The sequence below is a fragment of the Staurois parvus genome, unplaced genomic scaffold (genome assembly GCF_062004578.1).
Source record: "Staurois parvus isolate SC_StPar_1 unplaced genomic scaffold, SC_StPar_1.0 ptg000422l, whole genome shotgun sequence".
In the NCBI taxonomy this organism is placed as follows: domain Eukaryota; kingdom Metazoa; phylum Chordata; class Amphibia; order Anura; family Ranidae; genus Staurois; species Staurois parvus.
The window spans coordinates 1,745,467-1,772,500 of NW_028318218.1; the positions used below are offsets into that span (position 1 = coordinate 1,745,467).

Here is a 27,034-nt window from a genome sequence, read left to right on the forward strand (position 1 = left end):
CCCAAAACACGTTGGCTTGATGTACTTGTCGTTACTCTCAATGAACACCCCTAATCTATCTTGAAAACTGAATTCTTTTGGACATCTGATGCTCCCTCATTTCAACTATTCCAAGTATATGTGTGGAAATCACTAGGCCCTACTATAAAAGCAGCAGCTCAAACCCTAATAGGGTTTACCGCCAATATCCACCATTGGGTATAACTAACTGGCAGGACTTCCCCCTACCCACCTGCACAACCACCCACCTACGACTAGTGACTGATCCAGTCAGTCCAGCGCAGTCTTCAGCACAAACAAGATTTACACTTCTCGCCCCCCAGGCTAATTGTGTTTTTCACCCCCACCACTCCCCTTCCCATCTTTTCAATAACATATTTACATAAACAATGTAAAATCAAGGGGCAAAGTGACTAAAAGAAACATTTTTCCCACTATATAGGCACCTAACATCAACAATTAGAAATATAGTACAAACTGTGAATTTGTTCTGCTACTAGTCATGATCTAAATGTAGGATCCCAACTCCTCCAATCAAAAACTGCAGGGGTTGCATCTTGGGTGCTGGCTTCTTTGTGGCTCATCCCAGCCACATGGATGCTTGAGCCAAAAGAATGGCAGGGGCATGTAAAATACTGCTAAAAACCCCTTCCACTTACAAACTTCACTACTAAAACCTTAAGTGTAGAAACTCTACAATTGAGCTCTTAGGAGTGAAATGTTTTAGGCAACAAACTGATGGGTCATCTCTCTCTTCTGTCAGCACCTTCATTTTCAGCACATGTGTATGCAGCAGAGCCTGACTGGTTCAGAGTACTGACCCTTCCTCTGCTAGTTCTACTGTACATCTGATTAACAAAGCTAATTTTTAGATGCGTAGTTATATAAATTACATTTAAAAATATATAATGTTGTTGAGTTTTATTGAATACCTCCCTTATCTGTTCAGCTTTAAAGTGTTACTAAAGTCTATTTTTTAAAATAGACTAACAAACATGGTATACTCACCTGCTCTGTGCAATGGTATTCCATAGAACAGCCCCGATTCTGCTCCTTTTGGGTCCCCCGTTGGTGATCTTGGCTCCTTCTCTTCTTCATCCTAGCAAACAGGCGCTATAGAGGAACACGGTGTCTGCTCTCTCCCAAACTGGGCGTTTACGGAGCAGCGCTCCATAGCCACACACAGTGGGACTTAGCCTTGTCCCCCACTTCCTCCTAACTGAATTTGATTAACAGCAGCAGGAGACAATGGCAACCATGACACTAGGGCTTTAATAATAAATACATTATACCAAACCTCTGGACGGGCAGCAGTGTCATTGTTAGTGGGGATAGTGAAAGGGGTGATAGGGATGATGCCAGGCTTCCAAAGGATCATATCAGTCAAACATAGAAGCTTAATAAAGTAGTTTTCCACATATAGGGAAATGAAAGTCACCATATCTAGGCTAATAGGTAAAAGTAATAAAGCAGCATGGATTTTGCTCTGGCAGTGTAGGGGATTAATCAGAGTCTAATTATCCTCTCCCATTAAAAGTAAGAAACATTTAGATTTTTTACATTTTTTGAGTGGGTGCCCTGAGATTTTGCAAACTTTAAAAGGGTGATGCGGCTGAAAAAAGGTTGGGAAATGCCACTATAGACAGCTGCTCCACTTTTGCTGCAGTCTCTCATGAACTATTTGAATCTCCAGTATGAGTGCAAATCCCCTTGTCCATTGTTGTAACACATTACAAACAAAATATTTATCACATAAAACAGCTCGGACTAAAGGAAATAAATACGTATGGATAATAGAGAGGAAAGAGCATTCACTTCTTGTGAAAAACCAGCGGTTTTACCATCCCTGCTAGAATTTTGGGGAGCTGCGCAGATATGACCTCTGTCATCATTTCTGGGAACTCCACGCTCAACGTCCGAGACTGAAGGAAGGTGTTGAGGCAATACAGGTGGAGCTGCTTGACCAGCTGTTGGCAGAGAAGAGTTGAGGACGTTACAGGAAAACACACCACCCAAATCTCTAAAATTAGAAAGTGCCTATAACAAGTAAGCTATCTAACAAATTAACATTTCATGCAAACCCTTTATAACAGCAGTGTCTAACCTTTTGACTTTCCTGGGCCACATTGGAAGAAGAGGAATTGTCTTGGGCCACATATAAAATACACTAACAATAAGGATTGCTGATGAGCAAAAAAAGTAAGGCAGATCACGAGTTAACAATCACTGATGTAGATAACGTACCTATCTGAGTAATAAAACTTAATTTTTTTTGTAATATTTTTTATAATAAAAGTAAAAAAGGGCAACATAAAACTAGTGCGATATTTGCCATGGTATTTGATAAACTAACGCAGCAATATCTGGTTTGATGGATGACACGTGTAAGACGTGGTCGTGAAGAGTGGGAGATTTTAATTTGGGAAGATAAAACTTGTAAAAGTTCAGCAAACTAAAAAAAAAGCATTTTTACCAAACAAATTCAACATTCATTAAAAATCAACATTTTTAAGTAGGTTTACAATTCTGTGTTGGGCCGCATTCATGGCTGTCTTGGGCCACATGTGGCCAGTGGGCCGCGGGTTGGACACCCCTGCTTTATAATGTGAAAACCAGCTGATTAAATAAATATAATATTATAGTCACATACCCAACTAGTGCTAAAAGAAATATGTGCTACAAATATAATACAATATTTGCAAAGTCCAGTGTCTTTCTGTGTTCCCTTGATAGAAGTCAGATAGAAACCTTGATAGAAGAAATTTAGATACATCTATGGCCAGCTTAACTGTTTTATTCACCACACGTTGGACATGGATCCACCACCTTTAACCAGATAAATTATCCAAAACACCATATGTGATTCTTAACTTCACATCAAATGTGCGACCAACTTTTAAAAGGCTCACTCACCAGATAGGATGGACCTCAAATTTTAAGGGTCAGATGCACATTTCACCATTATGTGCAGATCTCTCATAGGAAAAACATTTTTTTGGATAGTTATAATCAATTAATTTAATAATAAAGGTTCTCATTCCATTATTCCAACTTCATTGGATGCGTTTTCTTTTAACGAGTCTGTAGATAACATTTGCACTGGTTGCGTATGTGGATATAATAAAACAAACAAACATTCATCACACTCACCATTTTTTTTCAAAATTAAACAAAAAATCTATATTATAAATGCTCAAAGGATAAGTGACACTTCAGAAAGTTTGTACTTATGCTTTTAATCCTACCAGCCTAAACCTTCTAGGCACTGGCTTCACCAATGCAGCTATTACCTATAGACTTCCACTCAAACTCTCCTTCTGCTGAGCAGGCTCAGCTACACTTAAAGGCTGTCCTGTCCCCTTGCCAAGCCTCCTATTGAGGATTGGCCAGGAACCTCTAAGAGTACAGACCAGCCACTCCTAACCTCTGCCCACTGCTTCTAGATCTTTCTCCAAGGTTTTAGTGCAGGGGTAAGTTCCAGAATGCTGGTCTGCAGAGCCTCTCAGCCCTGAACGCAATTTGAGCCACCTGGCTATCACACCCAGACTTATACTCAGCCCTTCTCACTACCACTTGAACTAGAGCTCAACCTAGCTAACTAGGAGGTGCTAGATCTAGTATGACATGCCTTTGCACTTCGCAGTGTTAGATGATGTACAGTAAGACGGTAACATGAATGGTATACTTTAGTTTGTATATATGGTGAGGGGAAGTAGTGGAGTATACACTTAAACTGAGTTGCATGGCTAGACTTGTGCAGGCTATCTTCATTCTAAATATTATCACAACCAGTGTTATGGTACAACGATCAGTAAAAAAATGGCTTTAACAAGGAAACACTTACTTCATGCATGGAGTCCATTACTTTGGTCAGGTGATAGAAACGCTGAGAACTCGCAACAACTCCTTTGTGCCTTAGGTTGATGGCCTTTGCCAGTTCTCTAATATAATTTGACCTCATCTCATCAAAATGACTTTGACTTTTAAGACCTTCCAAAGGAACTAAATGAAAAAAGGAAAATAAATGATTTGCAATATATAATAAGGTCAACTTTAGTTCCCTACTGCTTTGGGAAGGCCATTAAGCTGCACCTATAGATTTAATATGGAACCAATACCTTGTGAAGGAGGAAGAATTGCCAATGGATTAAAGGGAATCTGTCATGTTGCTTATTCAGGGCAGTGGCAGGTTCTCGTTAGAAAATACTCACCAGCATATAATACAATAATTGTTTCCTTTTCTTCACTCAGTAACAAAGGGCTGATGGACCTGGACCATCCAAGATGCCTTTCTCAAGGCAAAGTGAGGTCACAGTGCTATTGAAACCTTAAGCAAATCTATGCATTGCTTGTGCATTGGCTATAGGCAAAACTTATTTTTCATTTTGGTTAAAGTAAGGGAGGATCATAACCTCTGTCAATTTATTTTTTGCCATCTGTATCCCAATAGGAAGATTTCTCTTCACTTTCTGTCCCATAGCCAAAATAGGAAGTGAGAGGGAATATCTGCAAATTAAGAGAATCCCTTGGGGACCCCCAGGTTGCCAGAACTAGTGTCCCCATTGGAAGGTTTCCCCTCTATTACTTTTTCTGGGGACAACCCACAATTTGGGATATTCTTTTACTTTCACTTTCAATGATAATGATAAACAGGACATATAGAGATATAAAAGCGGTAATTGAGCGCTGGGAAGAGTATTAATAAATATATAAGCTGCTTGCATAAAAGGCAACCTTAAAACCCCAATATCAGAAACATAAATATATAAATATGCAGCGCTAATAAGATCAAAATGAAAATCAAACCGAAATTGCACTATATCATATTAAAACAACTGAGTCCAATATTAGTGGTACATTGAAATATTGCGTGCAAGCATTAATAAATTCGCAGTAAAGGAAATCTGTGACTCTTGTGCTCGTGAGAATAGACAAACATTGCACTAACTAGATAGCGCAATTAATGCGCATGGAGCAAATAAGACCTGCTCCTGGTACTCTGGACTTGTAATACCATAGGGATAGATGTCATCAGTGTATAGGCCACTAGGTGTCATCCATCTAGGTATACCCTCTAGTCTTCAAATATGCCAATCACAGCCACCAGGGGGAGGATCACACACCAATCCAGGTCACATAAAACCTTCAAAAACGGGCACCCAAGGAAATGACAATCTCAGAGAAAGCTTCCAATAGTACAGTAGGTCTTTATTTCACAAAATTCCAGCATAAACAGCTTAAAAGAACGAACTTACATCCGGATCCAATATGGCCACCGGTTGTCATTCAGAATGGCCTTGCGGTGTATGCACAGTAGTCAGGGGCACCTCCTAACGCGTTTCGTGTACTTACACTTCCTTAATATGATATAGTGCAATTTCTGTTTGATTTTAATTTTGATTTTATTAGCGCTGCATATTTAGGACATATAGAGAGAATGAATCTCCTTAATTGGAACACGGACAGCAATTAAAAAACCCAACAGAGGTTTTAATCTATCTCAACTCTGTCCAAAACTAAAAATAGTTTTGCTTTTAGTTGTACTTTCATCTTGACCCCATCCCCAGCAGGGCATACTCACCTATCCTTCACCATCCTCCACACATTGCTCTGTTCATTTGCCAGGAAAGAATAAAAATACCAGGTACTTTAGGGTATGAAGGAGCATGGGTCAAAACTGGGCCAATTACCAAGCATGGGTATAGTCCATATTTATAAGCCATGACTTTAACTGCTCTAGAAATGGCTTCTTCAGCATTGGAGTAGAAGACAGGCACACAGGTAAAGCGCAGATTCACTTTAAAGCTTTTCTCCAGCCTTAAACTCCCCTCCCCAAAACAATACTCCCACCCCCCTCTTACAATTCTGCCTGCATTGGGACTGGTGTGAACAAGCCCATAATCCATGGTCATGTGGTCCTGAGTTTCTTTCTTCCTCTTTGCAGAGAGGAAGGGTCCTTCTGCAGGTGCCCAACCTTCTACTTTCTATCCAGTGGCAGGGTCTTCATAGGTCCTGAATAGTGCAAAGAAGTTATGACTTATAATGAAGGCAGCAGTGAGCGGCAGGTGCACACTGCAGTGATGATTTTCCAGTTTCCAGCAAAGAACAGATGTCACCAGACAGCTTAGTTGAAAACTGCATTAGAAGCCATGATGGGAATTTGGAGGGGATGGGATGGATGAGGGGGCAAAGTCCCCTTAACCTTAGCCCAGTAACCAACAAGTAAAGAGATTGGCACAAGTCACAAGCTGAAAGGAATGGTGGGAGCAGCTTACTTGTATATAGACATCGCTATGAGGAGCCTAGATGGTGAACTCCACAGATGGAAAAGTTGTGAACAGCATCAATTGGTGAGAAATGTGTCCACAAGCCAGTGGTCTAGTGAGATCTGGCTTGTGGACACATTTCTCACCAATTGCTGCTGATCACAACTTTTACATCTGTGGAGTTCACCATCTAGGCTTCTCATAGCGATGTCTATATACAAGTAAGCTGCTCCCACCATTCCTTTCAGCTTGTGACTTGTGCCAATCTCTTTACTTGTACCATACTACCACATTGATACTTTGTAACATGGTGATTATGGTTTTATTGGTTTATTAAACTTTTGCATCATACATATTGACTGCTGGATATGTACACCAATGCATTATTATCCTGGCATTCACCAGAAGCACTCTGATTTTCTAAGCTTTTTGAACATCACATCACACTCCTAATGGCTGTGGAACTAGCCTTGTTTCACCCTTGTTTTACCCTACGTTGATTGTGGGAATTAGCGCCTAGTGGTCTGTCTATTTTGAGTCAGTATGATTAGCAGAAGTTGCCTTCAGTAGACGTGGCCAGTCATATTGTCATTTGTAAAGATTTAAAGAATAAGTTCACCTTTGGGAACATGTTACATGTTCCACCCATTTTTGGGTAGAACATGTAACATGTTCCTAATGCCTGAGACGTTGCATGCTCTGCTGCATCTTGTGACAGCTAGCAGAGGATCTTCTCCCCATTTTTAAAAAACGTGGCCATACCGGGCTCTGCCCGCCCGACCGCATCATTAATTCACAGAATTCTGTGAATGGAAAGCTACAAGTACCGACAGCCTTTGCAGCTGTTGGCTTTTAGTTCTCAATTAACTATCACAGCGCTGAAGTACCAGCACAAAGATACACTGACAGGTCTGCAGGAGTCCTGCATGGCACCCGCAATGCTTTTTAGGCTCTAAATTAAAAAAAAAAAAATAATAAATGCAAATTTTTTTACCAGCAAAGAAATGTGCATTTATTTTTTTTTAAAAGGTGAACTTATCCTTTAATCATTCCCTTGAGTCCAGGCATTGCAGTAATGGATTTCCATAAGGATGATGGATACAATATTTTTCCTTTCAGGGATCATCTGTACGCATTGCTCAAACGAGTCCTATTTTAATATATTTATGTAGAACACAAAAATAAATAAAACATTTCATATTTTAGACTAAATTGAACATTGCGTACAACCAGAAAACCTTCCAATTTACATGTGCTGTAATAATGAGATTATCTACAGACCTTTCTGTTTCATTCTGGTTGAAATAATACGACAAACGGGGTCAAGAGTGGACTGTATTTGCATCAGTCTCCAGGAAATCATAAAATGTATTATTCTACAAACTGCTTAATTGCTCCAGAATAAGCTCCTGTCTTAATTTTATTAGATGGGTCTAGCTATTTCTGTTTCTCATTTGTTGGTCACATGAATAATTTTCTGTTTTAGGATTTGTGTGATAACAAAGCTGATTATAAAGATAATAAAAGGGCTCATAAAAATGTGGTGCATTTTGGTCCCTGGAAGTCAGTGGTGGTGTGTTCAGCCGCTGCCAGCAGTTGCTCAATATCAAAGGCAGGGTGAAGAAACAAAACAGCTCTGCACACACCCAAGTTATTATACAGGTTGCTACTAGCAGGATAAAGATAGTTTTTTTGGAGGTTACAAAATAAATTACTGTATCACCCAATATATGGCTTCTATTCAGTAGCCCAAAGAGGCATACAAAAAAGAAGGGTTTGTGAAAAGGAATTCACAGAAAGCGGCTACATTATGAACAGAATGTGATACTCAGAAAAATTTCCAAAAATTATGCTTTATTACATATAAATATTTGACATATGGGCAATCGCCCTGGTTTACCATCACCTCAGTATGAGACAATACACACAGACCTAAAACCATATAAAATAACACCAAGACCGGTCTGGATAGATGTGCTGCAAAGACAATGACCACTAAAGTCTTTGTAGCACTGGCACATAGGTTGACACTTCCCAAAGGAGGTGTACACAAAAATTATACCATAGGTATATAGTGTCACATGTAATAAATATAAAGACATGTGTCATAACCATGTAGGTTCTATCCCATAGAGGGGAATTCCCAAAAATTATACCAAAGGTATGAAATATCACATGTATGGGCGATTGCCCATATGTCAAATATTTATATGTAATAAAGCATAATTTTTGGAAATTTTTCTGAGTATCACATTCTGTTCATAATGTAGCCGCTTTCTGTGAATTCCTTTTCACAAACCCTTCTTTTTTGTATGCTACTAGCAGGCTCCCTGCACCACCTTTAACTCCTGGGTGCCAAAATGCTCCCAAAGGGGCAAGTGCGTCCATGTGCATGAGCCCTAAAAGACCAGCCTTTAATCTAGTTAAGTGTTTAATCATCAAATAGCTGTTTTGTATACAGTTTTGTTGTTTTGTATACAGTTTTGTTGTTTTGTATACAGTTTTATTTATTTTGTTAGCTCCTTGACCCCTTATACAGCAGAATTCAGAGGAGAAGCCTGACTCCAACCCAATTAAGCTCCATTGCATTACATTGTGCTAATCAGTCTTTCCCTGGGAGCTTGTTGAAAGAAGAAAGCAGAGTGAGGCAATTACACAGGTCTGCGACTAAAAAGCTGTTTGATTATTTTCATCTAATTTCCACGTATTTTGGTGTACTGAAAATAATTAAAATATTGAAAAAACTCCTAGGCATCATGATTTGCCACAAAATGCAAAATTGTCTTCAAATTTATAAAAATGTTTTAATTTTTGGTATTTTTTTTATATTATGGGTTTTTAACCAAATTTAAAGTCCAGATTACTATTAAATAATGCACATAAGTGCATTTAAGATATAAAATGCCAAAAAAACCTTAAAGGTGTTGTCCGACTTGTGTAAAAAAAAATATAGCACTGTAAATCTGATGGTCAGCAATATATACATAACCTAAGCAAGTTTTAGGGAAAAAACAATTATATTTCCTCATTTTCCTAGTTCTCTTCTGGCCCTTTGTTGTTATTTGCAGGTAAACAATCTCTGCCCCTCCCCCCCTACAAAGGGGGTGAATACAAGTGCTGCTCTGAGTGACATGTCTGACTACTGGGATACTCAGCAGCATGCTGTATGTGTAAGCCTACGCCCTGAGTCTGTGCTTCTAATGGTAGAAGGGGTTAATCTTAGTGGTTTTTACACTTCCGTACCTGTAGGTCATTCCGTACACTTGAAGGAAACCTACGAGAACTTGGAATTGGTTCTTCGTAAACTTAAATATGAAGACCATGGTTGGCAAGTGTGTGGGGATTTGAAGGTCTTGTGCATGCTGCAACAAGCTAGGTATACCAAATACCCTTGTTTTCTGTGTCTATGGGACAGTCAAGACCGACAAAATCACTGGACCAAGAAGAGTTGGCAGCCGAGGGTGCTAACAGTCGGTGAAAAAAATGTCCTCCGAGAAACTTTGGTACCTTCCCATAAAGTTCTTCTACCACCACTCCACATAAAATTGGGATTGATGAAGCAATTCGTAAAATCACTTCCAAGAGATGGAGAATGCTTCAAATACTTGGTCACCAAGTTTCCAGGCCTGTCGGAGGGAAAACTGAAGGAAGGTGTGTTTCGTCGGACCAGACATTAGAAGGCTTATAGTTGATCAAGAGTTTGTCAATACCATGACGGATCCTCAAAAAGAAGGGTGGACTGCATTTAAAAAAGTCATACAGAAATTTTTAGGCAATAACAAAGATCCTCACTACAAAAAGATCGTAGGACGAATGCTGAAAGCATTTCAAGCTTTAGGTTGCCTGATGAGTTTGAAAGTGCATTTCCTCTAGTCCCACCTTGACTACTTTCTTGAAAATTTGGGAGCTGTGAGTGAGGAACAAGGTGCATGATTCCACCAAGATATTAAAGAGATGGAAAGGAGACACCAGGGAAAATGGAACATTACAATGATGGCAGACTACTGTTGGATGCTTCAGAGAGACATTCCAGATGCTACTCACAAGCGTAAATGCACCAAGAGGAGCCTCACATGGAAGAAGAATCGAGTTTAGTGTGTAGGTGAGCTCATTTCAGTTCAAAGAGGGGTTTTCATGAAAAAATTGAAATAAAACTTAAATTTTATGTCTATTTCCTTTTTTTTTGAGGTATTGCCTTATTTAACATAGTTACCTAAATTGTCAGGAATCGTAATGTCCTATGACAAAATGGAGGTCATTTTCGGATTCAGCGCATTAAAAAACATAAAGATTATGTGGAATAACCAAAACAGCTCTTGAAAAATTTTTTTTGCAGACCTGTGTTATCAATGAGGTTATGCTTCTCTCTTTAATTCAGTAAGTGGGGTGGGTACATGACCAAGCTCCACTGCTAACTGCAGTAAAGAAAGGCATGGCCACTGATCTGGAATTGCCTGGACCATAAGACTGGTTCAAAGGAATTACAAATCTTTTGGCAAGTAAGTCACTTTACATATAAGTATTATAATTGTGTAGTTAACCGTTTGTCTAGAGCAGTGGTCTCCAAACTGCGGCCCTTGGACCGAATATGGCCCTTTGCTTATCTTTATCTGGCCCTTTGGGCACTATTTCCCCCACTTATACATGCCACTATTCCTTCAAATGATACCAGCACTCATACAAAGCACTATTCCTCCTACTGATACCAATGCTGAGACACTATTCCACCTACTGGTACCAATGATGAGGCACTATTCCTCCTACTGGTACCAATGATGAGGCACTATTCCTCCTACTGGTACCAAAGATGAGGCACTATTCCTCCTACTGGTACCAATGATGAGGCACTTTTATTCATCCTACTGGTACCAATGATGAGGCACTTTCCTCCTACTAGTACCAATGATGAGGCATTATTCCTCCTACTAGTATCAATGGAGAGGCACTATAGCTCCTACTGGTACCAATGATGAGGCACTATTCCTCCTACTGGTATAAAAAATTAGGCACTATTCCTCCTACTGGTACCAATGATGACGCACTATTCCTCCTACTAGTATATATGATGGGGCACTATTCATCCTACTGGTACCAAAGATGAGGCACTATTCCTCTTACTGGTACCAATGATGAGACACTTTCTTCCTACTGGTACCAATGATGAGGCACTATTCCTCCTACTGGTATCAAAAATGAGGCACTATTCCTCCTACTGGTACCAATGATGATGCACTATTCCTCCTACTAGTACATATGATCGGACACTATTCCTCCTACTGGTACCAAAGATGGGGGACTATTCCTGCTACTGGTACCAATGATGGGAGACTATTCCTCCTACTGGTACCAATAATGCAGCACTATAGCTCCTACTGGTACCAATGATGAAGAACTATTCCTCCTACTGGTACCAATAATGCAGCACTATAACTCTTACCGGTACCAATGATGAGGAACTATTCCTCCTACTGGTATAAATAATGATGTACTATTCCTCATACTGGTATCAATGATGAGGCACTATTCCTTCTGCTGGTACCAAAGATGGAAGACTATTCCTCTTACTGGTATCAGTGAAGGGGTACTATTCCTCCTACTGATACCAATGATGAGGCACTATTCCTTCTACTGGTACCAAAGATGGGAGACTATTCCTCCTACTGATATCAATGAAGGGGCACTATTCCCCCTACTGGTACTGATAATGGGACACTATTCCACATACTGGTAGCAATGATGAGGCACTTTCCTCTTACTGGTACCAATGATGGAGCACTATTCCTTCCATTGACACCAATGATGGTACCAGTGATGAAGCACTTTTCCTCCTACTGGCACCAATGATGAGGCACTATTCCTCCCACTGATACTAATGATGGGCCAGTATTCCTCCCACTGACATCAATGATGAAGCACTATTCCCCTCACTGACATCAATGATGGGGCACTATTCCACTCAATAACACCAACGATGAGGAACTATTCTTTCCACTGGCACCAGTGATGGGACACTATCCCTCCTACTGACACCAATGATGGTACAATATCCCTCTTACTGATACCAATGGTGGGGCACTATTCCTCCTACTGGTATCAATAATGAGGCACTATTCCTCCTACTGGTACCAATGATGATGCACTATTCCTCCTACTGGTACCAATGATGACGCACTATTCCTCCTACTAGTACATATGATGGGGCACTATTCCTACTACTGGTACCAAAGATGAGGCACTATTCCTCCTACTGGTACCAATGATGAGACACTTTCTTCCTACTGGTACCAATGATGAGGCACTTTTACTCCTACTGGTACCAATGATGAGGCACTTTCCTCCTACTAGTACCAATGATGAGGCATTATTCATCCTACTGGTATCAATAATGAGGCACTATTCCTCCTACTGGTACCAATGATGATGTACTATTCCTCCTACTAGTACATATGATGGGGCACTATTCCTCCTACTGGTACCAAAGATGGGGGACTATTCCTGCTACTGGTACCAATGATGGGAGACTATTCCTCCTACTGGTAGCAATAATGCAGCACTATAGCTCCTACTGGTACCAATGATGAGGAACTATTCCTCCTACTAGTACCAATAATGCAGCACTATAGCTCCTACTAGTACCAATGATGAGGCACTATTCCTCCTACTGGTATCAATAATGATGTACTATTCCTTATACTGGTACCAATGATGAGGCACTATTCCTTCTACTGGTACCAAAGATGGGAGACTATTCCTCCTACTTGTATCAGTGAAGGGGCACTATTCCTCCTACTGATACCAATGATGAGGCACTATTCCTTCTACTGGTACCAAAGATGGGAGACTATTCCTCCTACTGGTATCAAAGAAGGGGCACTATTCCTCCTACTGGTACCAATGATGAGGCACTATTCCTCCTACTGGTACCAATGATGAGGAACTATTCCTACTACTGGTATCAATGAAGGGGCACTATTCCTCCTACTGGTACCAATGATGAGGCACTATTCCTCCTACTGGTACCAATGATGAGGAACTATTCCTCCTACTGGTACCAATGAAGGGGCACTATTCCCCCTACTGGTACTGATAATGGGACACTATTCCACATACTGGTAGCAATGATGAGGCACTTTCCTCTTACTGGTACCAATGATGAGGCACTATTCATCCTACTAGTACCAATGAGGGGTTACTATTCCTCCTAGTGGTTCCAATGATAGAGCACTATTCCTTCCGTTGACACCAATGATGGTACCAGTGATGAAGCACTTTTCCTCCTACTGGCACCAATGATGGGGACTATTCCTCCCACTGACACTAATAATGGGCCAGTATTCCTCCCACTGACATCAATGATGGAGCACTATTCCCCTCACTGACATCAATGATGGGGTACTATTCCACTCAATAACACCAACGATGAGGCACTATTCTTTCCACTGGCACCAGTGATGGGACACTATCCCTCCTACTGACACCAATGATGGTACACTACACTATCCCTCTTACTGATACCAATGGTGGGGCACTATTCCTCCAACTAATACCAATGAGGGGACACTATTCCTCTTCCTACTGACCACAGGTGCTATGTAATCTTTTTCCCCCAAATGACCCCAGGACATTTTCTACTCCCACTGGTCACAGTCTGTCACCCCTGAAATCGAAAGGACAGTAAACTGGCCCTTTGACTAGAAAGTTTCAGAACCCTGGCCAAGAGCTTTGAATATAAGTAAAATACCATTTCCTGTTTTATTTAAAGGACCATAGCTGCCCCAGGATTGCTCCAGCTTTCCATGAGGACCATGACTAGTGATGTCATCTTTAAAGGGGATATTCTTTAAAACTAGAATATGAAGGGTAAAGCAAAATCTGCTGCCCATAGTTGCTTTGCTTCATAAATGTATCCAGATTGGTGTTTTTAGCTGTTTACCTGGAGCAACAGTAAGTGTGAACAGTCTGTGCGCCCCGTCCACCTACATGTGCTTACTTGTATTTAGAAGCAGTAAAGCCTTCATGCAGAGGAACTCCTCCTGGCTGATCTGTAATTTCACAAACTCCTGCGGCAGCTGCCTCATTGCAATACAGAGCGAATAAAACGATGACTCTTTCATTCTTTGTCTGAGGAAACAAACATTTGACAAGAGTTACATCCAGAAATACTTTGTTATACTCTGAGATGATGGTAATGATGAAATGAGACCCAATAGGCTCATGAGGTTTCAGTAGACTCGTGCCCCCAATCCTGTTATATTTCTGAGCGATACATGGAGTTTTTAGAAAAAGAAAAGTATGAAATTAAAGCACTAAACTAAGGGCTAATTTATACCAGATGCAGTTGAACGCATTTTTAAATTCAGTATGAATGCATATGCAAAAGAAATGTATTGAATCGTTTACACCACTGCGGTGCTTTAAAGTGGTATTAAATCCAAAAAGCTGATCATAGTAAGCACCCCTGTCAGTGGTAAATGGCTTGTTCCACCTCTGTAACAGATACATTCTGCTGGAGAGCTTGTTCTTTTGAAAAACGTACAAATGTACAAACGTACAGGCTGGATCACCAGATGAAAATAGAAGAAAGAAAGCGTAAAAAAGAAGTGCAGCCATCACATCTAAGAACTGGTAAGTTGCAATATAATTTTATTTATTCAACTCAAAAAACAGCGCAAAACACAAAAACAATCTGTATATGTGAAATACGTTTTCCTATAAATAATATTAGTACAAATATTACAATTTTATATATGTGTCAAAAAACAGAAAAGATCTAATGACACATACAAAAAACAAAAAACAAAAAAAATCAGTGACACATACAAGAACAAAGCGTCCAGTGACACATACAAAAAAAGTCCAGTGACCAAAAAACTTATATTTTCATGAAATTCTTCCGTGCCAATAGTATTCCTAACACCATCCACCAGTGCAAAACCAACATGAACCGCACTCACCAGATATTTGGTGAGTATAACGCCTTTAAGGATTATTTAGGGCTTCTGGACCCCCTTTATAACCTCCAAATATTGCCACCTCTAAGATATAGAAACCTCCTCCGATTACTCCCCTCGCCGACTCCACCATGATTCCAGGAAGAAGAAAAAAACTAATAGTGTGATACCGTTATAACTTTCAATCCTAATTAACTTTAAACCAGACCACTCACATTTTAAAAGGTAATAACCAGCATTTATTTGTGTATAAAAACGACTTTTCCACAGATCCTGTAGTAAGACCTCACAGCCAGGTGCACAGCAGGATGACAGACCTCAGAAACAGCCTCCTCCACTAAGCAAGATGGCCCCTGGAACGCACCGCTCGACGTGCGTTCCACTCACCGGAAATGACGCAGGACGCCAGGACGGCCAGCCAGAAATACGTCAACGCGTTTCGCCCCACCCACAGGGCGTTCTCAAACAATTTTATTTATGTTGTTTATTTCAGGTACTTATATAGCGCTGTCAATTTACGCAGCACTTTACATTATATAAATTGTACATTCACATCAGTCCCTATCCCTCAAGGGGTGTACAATCTAAGGTCCCTAACTCACATACATACGTACACATACTAGGGACAATTTAGACAGGAGCCAATTAATCTACCAGCATGTTTGCTTTTGGGTTTAATATTACTTTAATGTGAGTTTAAAATGAAGTACAGCATGCTGAATCTTTTTGTACATAAACATACTAGAACACACGTGATTTCACCATAAAAAAAACAATAATCCACTACAAATACATTGTTAATACATGTAAACACGTATGTAGGAACAGCACACTGAACAATGGGACTGTGGTGTAAAAAGGTATCTACTAGCCACATGTCAGATTGTCTTTATGGCACATTATAGAACACATGAATCGTGTCTTATCGTGTTATCTTCATATAACCTTTGTTAAAAATTGGGATTGTACAGATACCAGTTTTTGGTAGAGGTGAAGAGGTGATCTGTCAAACGCTCTTTGAAAAGCGATCAGCAACGGCTGCTCCACATGTGAACGAGCTCTTACTGCACAGAGTAAAATCCTTGCAGTGGATCCTATTGGACCTCTTTCACAAAGCTGAGGATCTCCGGCTGCTGTATTCCTGTGTCAAGAATTGGTGGATTCTTGTTGCTAGAATGACTGGGTTATGCGGTCAGCAGTGGTCACGCCAATTTAAACTTAGGTTTTGGTTTGACAATTTGTAAGTAAAATGTAATATCACAGAAATACTCACTCATTCAGAACTAGATCTGGTGCAAAGTAAAGCATCTGCCCACTGACGTGCTTATAGGACCTCCATCCCAAAGCAAACACCATCAGGCTCATCCAGGAATACTGTAGGAGGATAATCTGATCATCAATGTGCAAATTTCTAAAGCCTAGGGAGATAAGTGAATAGTAACATTACAAAACTATAGCCACTAAAAATACAGTTCAGTTAGTAAAGCAACTTAGCATCAGTCTAAGCAATGGTATCACCTAGCCCATGATGGATTCTCCATATGTTTGTAAGGACTCAGGAGGGAGTGGGTGACACTGTGTACTATAGATGGGGAAATGCGGTGTTCATTTAGGTGCAATCGGCCTTCATATAAAGCCCAACTCCAGGAGACTTTTACTTGCAGTGAAGCCGTGACCATGCCGAGGATTAAATATTTAGTCTAGTGGAGAGTAAAAGCAGTTTTATTTACTTCATCCTCCTGTCCTCCCAGCAGGCAGCACTCCCCCGTGCTCTGGCCGTAAACTGTCCCTCGGTTTCCTCACGTCCAATGCAGGGATGGTCTTGATGATGCCAGGTTCCTAGGCCACTAGAGCATGGGGGAAGAACATGATGCCGGGACCGGTCTAGCAGTGTACAGCAGTGAAGGATTGAGTAAGTAAATCTACTTTTCCGTGCCCCCTAGACCTTAACAAGCAGTTAATGCTTGCAGTGAGGGCACAGCTCCACTGCAAGGGAGATTTTTCAAGTTGAAATGCTTCCAGTAGTTTCTAAGTTGCACTTGACTTAATCCTGACCTTCATTTCACCACTTCTTGACCCACCAATTGATCTCCTTCTGAGTTGCCATTTGATCTCCATCTAAGTGGCATAAAGCTGCTTTTGCTTTCCCTTTGACTTGTATGGAAAGAAAAGTGGTTCTTACAAGCTTTCTAATAAATCTGAGGAACCTATAGAGGGTTCAATGGACCCAAGATTTTTTTAGTGGGACATAACAAACTTAGCTTCTTTCAAAGCCACATGTGTCAAACACAAGGCCCGCAGGCCGAATGTGGCCCTCCAGGCAATTTCATGTGGCCCTCGCACCTCTCCTGCAGCTCCTCCCCCAAGCAGCACAAGGTAAGGGGGGTGCACTGTGGTGTAAGGCAGGGTGGAGGACTCTTGGCTTGTGGGGGTGGGCGGCTCTAAACATCTGTTTACAAATATTATGAATATAATACAATTCTATGCCAGTTGAAAAGGAGGGTCGCACACTGATGATATCATCCACATGAAATTTTGATGTAAACTGCTCAGAACATGCTAACCAAGGCAGAACCATGTTCTGTGTGAGCAACCTCCAATAAAGTTTCTCGTGGATATTACCAGTGGTGTGCAACTCTCCTTTTCAGACTTCATCTGCTACAGGAGTGTGAGGGGACTCCGTGCCAGTCTGCACCTGCCCTTCACAGCTGAAGTCTTCAGTTATTACTGAAATCAGTAATAATCGAATTCAGAGGCAATTATTTATTATGATAAAGAGTAGATACATTTATACAGTCTTACAGATGCAACTGGCCCTTTGAGGGCAACCATAGAGTTGATGCAGCTGAATGAAATGAAATTGAGTTTGACACCCCCTGTTCTAATGGTGTCAACTGGCCTATGATGGATTCTCCATATATTCCTGAGGACCCAGGAAGGAGTGGGTGACACTGTGTACTGCAGATAGCCAAAGGCAATGTCACTTTAGGTGCATTTGACCTTCATTTATGATCAGTTTGAGAATGCTTTTATGAGTTCCATCTGAGTGCCTTCATGGCTGCTTCTGACCTCCATTTGACCTCCTCCTGACCAGACATTTGATCTCCTCCTGATTTGACATTTGATCTCCTTTTAAGCTCCAGAAAACTGATTTTGTTTCCATTTTGACTTGCATGGAGGTAAATTAGTTCACACCAGATTTGTAATATATTAGAGGAACCTATAGAAGGATCGAGGGACCCAAGATCTTGGTTCTGGGACATAATAACCTAGTTTTATTCTGAGCAATGGTGTCACCTATTCTGTGATGGATTCTCCATATTTTTCTAAGGACCCAGGAGGGAGTGGGTGAAATTGGGAACTCTAGATGGGCAAATACAGTCGTTCTTTAGGTGTATTCAGTCTTCATTTAAGATTGGTTTGAGGCGCTTCCATCTAAGTGCCCTCACATGTGCTTTTGACCTGCATTTGACCTCCTTCTGACCTGCTATTTGGCTGCCTTATGACCTCCCAATAGACCTTCTTCTGATCTGCATTTGACCTATTCCTGACCTGACATTTGACCTCCCTCTGACCTGTATTTATCTCTTTTCTCAAGCTTTTGGCTTCCCATTTACTTATAGAGAGAGAAAAGTAGTTCTGCACATAAGTTCTTACGCAGCACAAAATCAATCTAAATGTGTGCTGCATGCATAGGTTAAGACAGCCCTCAAAATTTGCATTTGCATTTGGCAAGTGGAAATTACGTGGGAGCAAGCAGAGCCAGGACTATGGGTGGGTGGGGGAGGTGGCAGTGGGGGCAATTACAAGCACCAATCTCCCCTGTATGGCTTTCAATGAAGAAGCTGAAAGACGCAGGAGGGAGAGGAGGTGAAGCGGTTTCCAGTTGCTTCATTGAAATACAGGCAGATTGGTGCTTGTAACTGCCCCCACTGCTGCACCAATCATCCTTGACCCTCCATCGGATTTCCTTTTCTTTCTGCACCCCCCCCCCCCCCTTGTGCTCCTCAGTGCTCTGCCCCATCGTCCGCACCAATAGGAGAGCAGAGAGGCTGGATCTGCTCTGCTTCCCCCTGTGCCCACCCACACTCCAGCCCTTGCAGCTTCTTAGAAGAGGATGTTTGGGTGGGAAATAGTATACAGCCCTGTGATGCTTCTAACTGAGCCATGTGAGTTTCTTCCTTCCTTCCCTCCCTTCCTTCCCTCCCTCCATTCCCCCCTCGCTTCCTCCCCTCCTTACCTTCCTTCCCCCCTCCCTTCCTGCCTCCCCTAATTTGCCTTCCTCCCATCCTTTACCTTCCTTCCCTCCCTCCCTTCCTTCCTTTGCTCCCTCCCTTCCTTCCTGCTCCCCCTCACTTCCTTCCGTCCCTCCCTTCCATATATCCCTTCTTTCCTTCCTTCCCTCCCTCCCTACCCTTCTTCCTCTGCTCCCCTCCCTCCCTTCTTTCCTCTCCCCCTTCCTCCCTCCCCTCCTTCCTTCCTACAGTCCGTGCCCCTCTCCCTGCACTATGCGGCACCGCTGACCTCTGCACTGTGTGTGTTATTTTGTTTCCCTATTGATGTAAAGCACTTATTTTCCTTTTATGTTTACATTGCTTTTTGTTAACCACTTGCCCTCCAGAGGATTTACCCCCCTTCCTCACCAGGCCAGTTTTTGCGTTGCGGCGCTGCGTTATTTTAACTGATAATTGTGTGGTCATGCAATGCTGCACCCAAATGAAATTTCTGTCCTTTTTTTTTCCATGAATAGAACTTTCTTTTGGTGGTATTTGATCACCTGTGCATTTTTTATTTTTTTCGCTATTAAAAAAAAAAAGACCAACCATTTTGAGAAAAAAATAATATTTTTTACTTTTTGCTATTAAACATGTCCAGTACAAAAATTAAAAAAATCTAATTTCGTCCTATATATAGGCCAAAATGTATTCTGCTACATGTCTTTGCTAAAAAAACTCCCAATATGTGTAAATTAATTGGTTCACGTGACTGTTATAGTGTTTACAAATGGCGGTATATATAATTTTTTTTTTGTTTACTTTTACTACTAATCGCGGCTATCAGCGACTTACAAGCGGGACTGAGGTGGGCATTCTGACACCAGGGGGGAACTGACTTGGTGTCACTGACATCCCCAGTGACACCAATACAGTGATCAGTGCTAATAAAAAGCACTGACACTGTACTAATAGCACTGGGCATGAAGGGGTTAACATGTGGGGCGATCAAAGGGTTAACTGTGTGCCATTTTACATTATGATCTGTGTTTGTGCTTCACTGTAAAGCAGTGTGCAGGAGCTGACAGGGAGGAGAACTGTTTTGTTTACTAACAGTTCTCCCCCCCGTTTGACATCCTCAGCAATCACCGGGTGCAGGTGAGTAATCAACGGACGGGACCTAGTGATTTACAGCCGCGGCTGCGAATTGCGGCCCGGGTAGGGTGCACACGCCCCCTACCCGGGAATGCAAAATCACGTCTATATATACATGATTTTGCGCACAGCTGCTGCTCTGTAGCAGTATTTCTGTTATGGGTCTGAGCTGAAGCAGTTAATATTGTTAAAGTTATTTTTGTACCTTTATTCTGCATAAAACATCTAACAGTGTCATTTCATGAGAATTTACAAGGGCATGTTTTGGGGTGGAATTAGGGGCAGGTCAGGGTATGGGTTGGGTGGGGCAATTGGTGGTGAGTAACTCTTACTGACTAGTAGCTCAGGACTTGAAATTTTGAGCCCTGGTTACCGAATTTTACCCAAGACAGCAATGCACTTTACCTCTTCCACAGGCTAACCAGATTCCACAGGAGAACTGTACGGATGCCTAGAGCAGCAGAACAGATCTTGAAGTGAACCGGTCAGCCTGAAGTTTATAAATCCTGCCTAAGAACTAAGTGAATTCTAACTAGGCAGGGGATGGCAGTTGCTTGCACTCAGCTCAGAAGTCAGCCCCCTTACACCAAAGTTTCAGAGACGCACACAGGAGACTTTTCTGGAGCCTATTGTTAGGTTGGGCTTTTATATAAAACTCTGTTTTTTTTTAAAGATATGTTTACTATTCAAGATTCATTTGAATCATCTGTCTTGGGCCAAAAGCAGAAAACCTTTTTCTTTTTAACTGGTTTAAAGTGACTGGCCTCAGGTGATCTACAGAGATGAAACAAACACTCCTACATACGTTGTATCTGTTTACCTACAGTATTCTCTTCTCTACATCCCTTCAAAGTGCTGAATTTTTAAAGCTTGTCTGAGTTCAGAAAAAGGGGGTCGAAGAGCTGAAATTACGCACTGCAGAGCTCAGTGAGGAGAGCTCTGACAGCTGATTGGAGGGAAAGGGGCACACCCCCTTCACACAGGAACAGAGCTGAGGCTGTCAACCTGCTGGAGGTCCCTCCCCTGCCACCATTTTCCTCTAGGAGTCAGGAAAACTTGTCAGAAGTGATTTATGTTGATAGCAGAGGAATGAAGCAGCAGACAGAAATGACACTTAGTGCTCTGCATTGATATCCAAACAAGTGTGCACTATAGAGGGATATGCTTTATTCATTGTTCATGTCTGAGATTTACAACCAATTTAAGTTTTACATCTAAGGAAATATAAAAATGACACCAATAATCACATTACCTGGTAGTGATTTGGACCATTTCACGACACAGAGGAGTTGTCGCTCACATAACTGGTTGAGGCTACACAGCAAAGCACTGGGGGTTTCCGGCTTAGTGTTGTCATATCCAGCGTACACCACTTCGGGCTCTATACTCTGTAGAATCTGCAACAGTTCTGGAAAGTACTGAACCTCTTGTGCCGAACCGGTAGATATTCTCCTCGCCAATTCTACTGGGCTGGAGGTGGACTGCTGTAACACAATCCTGTCAAGCTCCATTCCAGGTTTTAGTCTGTTAAGCTTTTTGAACTTTCGACCTATAAAACAGAACAAAAGATCATTTTACTGTGACAGCAATTATTATTATTATACAGGCGGGCATGGGATGAGGAGACCAAGGAACTAGAGAGAAGGAGCAATAATTATTATACAGGATTTATATAGCGCCAACAGCTTGCTCAGCGCTACTAACAACAGCAAAAAAATACATATATTGTGCTAATCCCTGATGTCTTCCATGTTCTTAGGTCTAGTCTGCAAGTATCTTGCTCAAGAACCTTTATAATACACAATGCAGACAGGATGACTGTAAACAAGGCCATGTTTACAATGATCGGGGGTTAGAACGATGGCGCTCAAAACGCAGCAGAAAACAGGTGGAGGTAAGAGACTATGGGGCTGATTTACTAAAACTGGAGAGTGCACAATCTGCTGCAGCTCTGCATGGTAGCCAATCGGCTTCTAACTCGGAGCTTGTTCATTAGTTTCTATGCAGAGCTGCACCAGATTTTACACTTTAAAGTTTTAGTAAACCTACCCCTATATTTGTAAAGTAGCTCAAAGCAGAGGATCCACCTAAAAAGGGCAGTTCTGCTTTACGTATTGGTCCCCCGCTCCTCCTAAAGGAACTGGTGGGTACCCGATTTTTACATGCACCCGCTCCCACTTCTGCGGTGATCACCTAAGCAAATGGAAGCAGAGGTTGTCCCCCTCTCTCCCCGTAGTCTTCTGAGACATGTGACAGGTTCCAGAAAACTACGCGACCATTCACAAGGCTTAGAACTACTCGGCCATGCGCAGCGGGCACCCAGGTGCCCACACTTATGCAGGCCATACATGGTTCGAATTCCGAACGAATTTTTGTCCGAAAATCGAAACATCATTCGTTCTGTAATCCGATGGTGCCATAAATGATTTTGAAAATCGGTCGTTTTTCATAAATTTTCCAGCATGCCCGATAAACGAAATGGAGAGGAACCACAAAAATCGGCCGATGCCATTGCCCCATTTCCGGTTGGTTATATACCATGCAATTCAGTATATTATATATTCGATTATTTCCCTTTTTTTGGCCATACTGTCCGATATGCGCATGCACCGTTTTCGCTATAAATAGACTTGTCAGACGTCCGGCAGTACAAGCAAACCCCTTATGACTAAGTGTGTTGGCACGAAACGCGTCAAGGAGGAGCTGTACGCCATGATGTCATGCCGCCGAGACCTCAAGCAGGTTCAGCGGCCATCTTGGATTTGTATGGTCAGTGCATTTGCTTGTGCTTAAACCTTGCTTTTACTCTATGGATGGATTGAATAAATATATTTTAAGAATTACTACACTATGGGCATCCTTTTCATTGGCTCTTTATGTGCTAACAAACCCACAGAGCCAATCATGGAGGACGGCTGAGGTACTGCAGATGACCCAGAGGAAGGGGATTCCAGACTAGGCTGTGTGCATCCTTAAAGGGACCTCCGGCTGACCACATTACTTATACATGCGTATTATTATTACGCATCTAGTGAGTGCGTAATCTTACCACATTCCTGACACATCACCGAATATTGATTTTTAGCACGTGAAACAAAATTTGAGATTATACTTACCTGGATCTCCACTTTGTCACCTTTATGGACATTGAATTGTCTTGTTGTTTTTTTGTAATTGACAGTAATTTAGCGCTGCACCTATTATATATCCCATTGCCTCACTAACAGAGCGAAAATCGTCTGATTATTCTTAGGTCCGATTTTCGGATGAAAATCGTTCGGAATTCGAACCATGTATGGCCTGCATTAGGATACCACAAACAAGAGATCCCTGTGCTCAAATCCATACAGCTAGTGCATGCATTTATCCATCAGGTGCTAAAGGGGTGTAACCACATTAACTCTAGAAATTCTGAAGGACCCTCTGCACACTGGTATATACCCTTTCAAGCAAACTATGCAACAAATAGGGATATTTGGTTCACACATATTGCAATACATGTTTAAGCTGGCCAACTGCGTCAAAGTAATCCCTCTATGGCCAGTCCTACTCTGCCCTGCCTACACAAGTGCTACTGTGGACACAATGCTAACATAGGGGAAAAGACACAATGGGGAGAGCTACAAGGTTCAGGTCTGGCTACTGACCCAACAATACAACAAACAAGAGATCCCTGTGCTCAAATCCATACAGCTAGTGCATGCATTTATCCATCAGGTGCTAAAGGGGTGTAACCACATTAACTCTAGAAATTCTGAAGGACCCTCTGCAAACATGTATTGCAATATGTGTGAACCAAATATCCCTATTTGTTGCATAGTTTGCTTGAAAGGGTATATACCAGTGTGCAGAGGGTCCTTCAGAATTTCTAGAGTTAATGTGGTTACACCCCTTTAGCACCTGATGGATAAATGCATGCACTAGCTGTATGGATTTGAGCACAGGGATCTCTTGTTTGTTGTATTGTTGGGTCAGTAGCCAGACCTGAACCTTGTAGCTCTCCCCATTGTGTCTTTTCCCCTATGCTAGCATTGTGTCCACAGTAGCACTTGTGTAGGCAGGGCAGAGTAGGACTGGCCATAGGGGGATTACTTTGACGCAGTTGGCCAGCTTAAACATGTATTGCAATATGTGTGAACCAAATATCCCTATTTGTTGCATAGTTTGCTTGAAAGGGTATATACCAGTGTGCAGAGGGTCCTTCAGAATTTCTTGCATTAGGATACCGGCACCAGGGAGAAAGGACGGCCAGCGAAACTGGCTGCACTGAGCAGGTACTGGTGAGTGGCTGTTTTTAAAAGTTCAGCAGCTACAGATTTTTGTAGTTGCTGACTTTTTTTTAAGTTTTGAGTGCAGCCCTGCTTTAATGTCCCTAGATATTTTAAATCTTAATATCCCTAGATATATTAAATAGCTAATGTGTTTAAAAGTAGTTGTATTATTTAACTGATTCAATACCGGGCACTTTCACCCCCTTCTAGCCCAGGCCATTTGTCACCTTTCAGCACTGTCGCACTTTGAATGACGATTGCGCGGTTATGCAACACTGTACCCAAACTACATTTTTAGCATGTTTTATAACACAAATATAACTTTTTTTGGTGGTATTTAATCACCACTGGGTAATTTACTGTATTTTTTTGCTCCATAAGACGCACCTAGGTTTTAGAGGAGGAAAACAAGAAAACAAATATTCTGAACCAATGGACTGCAGACATAGTGCAGGAAATGACCAGAGACTGCAGACATACTGTAGTACAGGAAATGACCAGAGACTGCAGACATAGTACAAGAAATGACCAGAGACTGCAGACATAGTACAGGAGATGACCAGAGACTGCAGACATAGTACAGAAGATTACCAGAAACTGAGGACATAGTACAGGAGATGACCAGAGACTGCGGACATAGTACAGGAGATGACCAGAGACTGCGGACATAGTACAGGAGATGACCAGAGACTGCAAACATAGTACAGGAGATGACCAGAGACTGCGGACATAGTACAGGAGATGACCAGAGACTGCGGACACAGTACAAGAGATGACCAGAGACTGCGGACATAGTACAGGAGATGACCAGAGACTGCAAACATAGTACAGGAGATGACCAGAGACTGCGGACATAGTACAGGAGATGACCAGAGACTGCGGACATAGTACAGGAGATGACCAGAGACTGCGGACACAGTACAAGAGATGACCAGAGACTGCGGACATAGTACAGGAGATGACCAGAGACTGCAGACATAGTACAGGAGATGACCAGAGACTGCAGACATAGTACAGGAGATGACCAGAGACTGCGGACATAGTACAGGAGATGACCAGAGACTGTGGACATAGTACAGGAGATAACCAGAGACTGTGGACATAGTACAGGAGATGACCAGAGACTGTGGACATAGTACAGGAGATGACCAGAGACTGCGGACACAGTACAGGAGATGACCAGAGACTGCAGACATAGTACAGGAAATGACCAGAGACTGCGGACATACTACAGGAGATCACCAGTGCTTGCGGACATACTAAAGGAGATGACCAGAGACTGCGGACATATTGCAGGAGATGACCAGAGACTGCGGACATATTGCAGGAGATGACCAGAGATTGCGGGCATAGTACAGAAGATGACCAGAGACTGCGGACATAGTACAGAAGATGACCAGAGACTGTGGACATAGTACAGGAGATGAACAGAGACTGCAGACCTCTGGGGAGTGGGGGGGGAGGTGGGTACCCGAATTTGACAAGTACCCGCTCCCACTTCCTTGAAGCTGCCCTTCCCCCTCCCCGTAGTCTTCTGGGACACGTGACAGGTCCCAGAAGACTACAGGGCCATTCACAAAGTGCAGCGCTTCTCGCGCATTTGCAGAGGGCATGCGGTCGTGAAGCCGCAAGCTGTCACAGCCGGGTGCCCACACTAAAGATGCTGGCGCCGGGGAGAGAAGAAAGCGAGGACACTGCTGGACCGAGGAACAGGTAGGACCGCTGGAGGTCTACAGGTTCTGCTGCACATAAGAGCCGAGCGGTATTCTAACACGGCAACAGCGACGGGAGGAATACTGGGCTGGCCGCTCCATATGGTGCACAAACATTTTCCCCCATTTTTGGGGGGGGGGGAAAGTACATCTTATGGTGTGAAAATATGGTGCTTTTTGCTAAACAAAGAAAAGAATTTTGAAAATAAAAACTCAATGAGAGCTTTATTAACTTGCAAACAATAAATAAAAAAACAGAATTAAAGAAGTCTCACTTCCATTTCTCTTATTGTGTTCTGTTCCCCAGATGACACAGTACATGTAGTAATTTGTCCCATCTTCACAGGTGCAATGTAAGGCTAGTTGTGACGATAGATACTGCATTTCTCCCTCCATGGCCATCCAACAATGCAGCAAGCAAGGAGACAACTGCTTTGACAGATGACACTTTTTTCCATCCCCAAG

The 27,034-nt window shown here is 42.0% G+C and overlaps 1 protein-coding gene across 1 annotated transcript in view; it reads right to left on the reverse strand.

Annotated features, from left to right (window-relative positions):
* Window positions 1-1,793: 1,793 nt before the first annotated feature.
* The window catches only part of PGR (progesterone receptor), a 116,755-nt gene continuing 91,514 nt past the window's right edge, over window positions 1,794-27,034 (reverse strand). The window contains exons 4-8 of the mRNA XM_089687241.1: window positions 21,839-22,135; window positions 16,491-16,635; window positions 14,257-14,387; window positions 3,845-4,002; window positions 1,794-1,967 (exon numbers count right to left, since the gene is read on the reverse strand). Of these exons, the coding sequence (XP_089543367.1) occupies window positions 1,812-1,967; window positions 3,845-4,002; window positions 14,257-14,387; window positions 16,491-16,635; window positions 21,839-22,135 (887 nt within the window). The 3' untranslated portion in view covers window positions 1,794-1,811. The remainder of the gene's footprint in view (window positions 1,968-3,844; window positions 4,003-14,256; window positions 14,388-16,490; window positions 16,636-21,838; window positions 22,136-27,034) is intronic.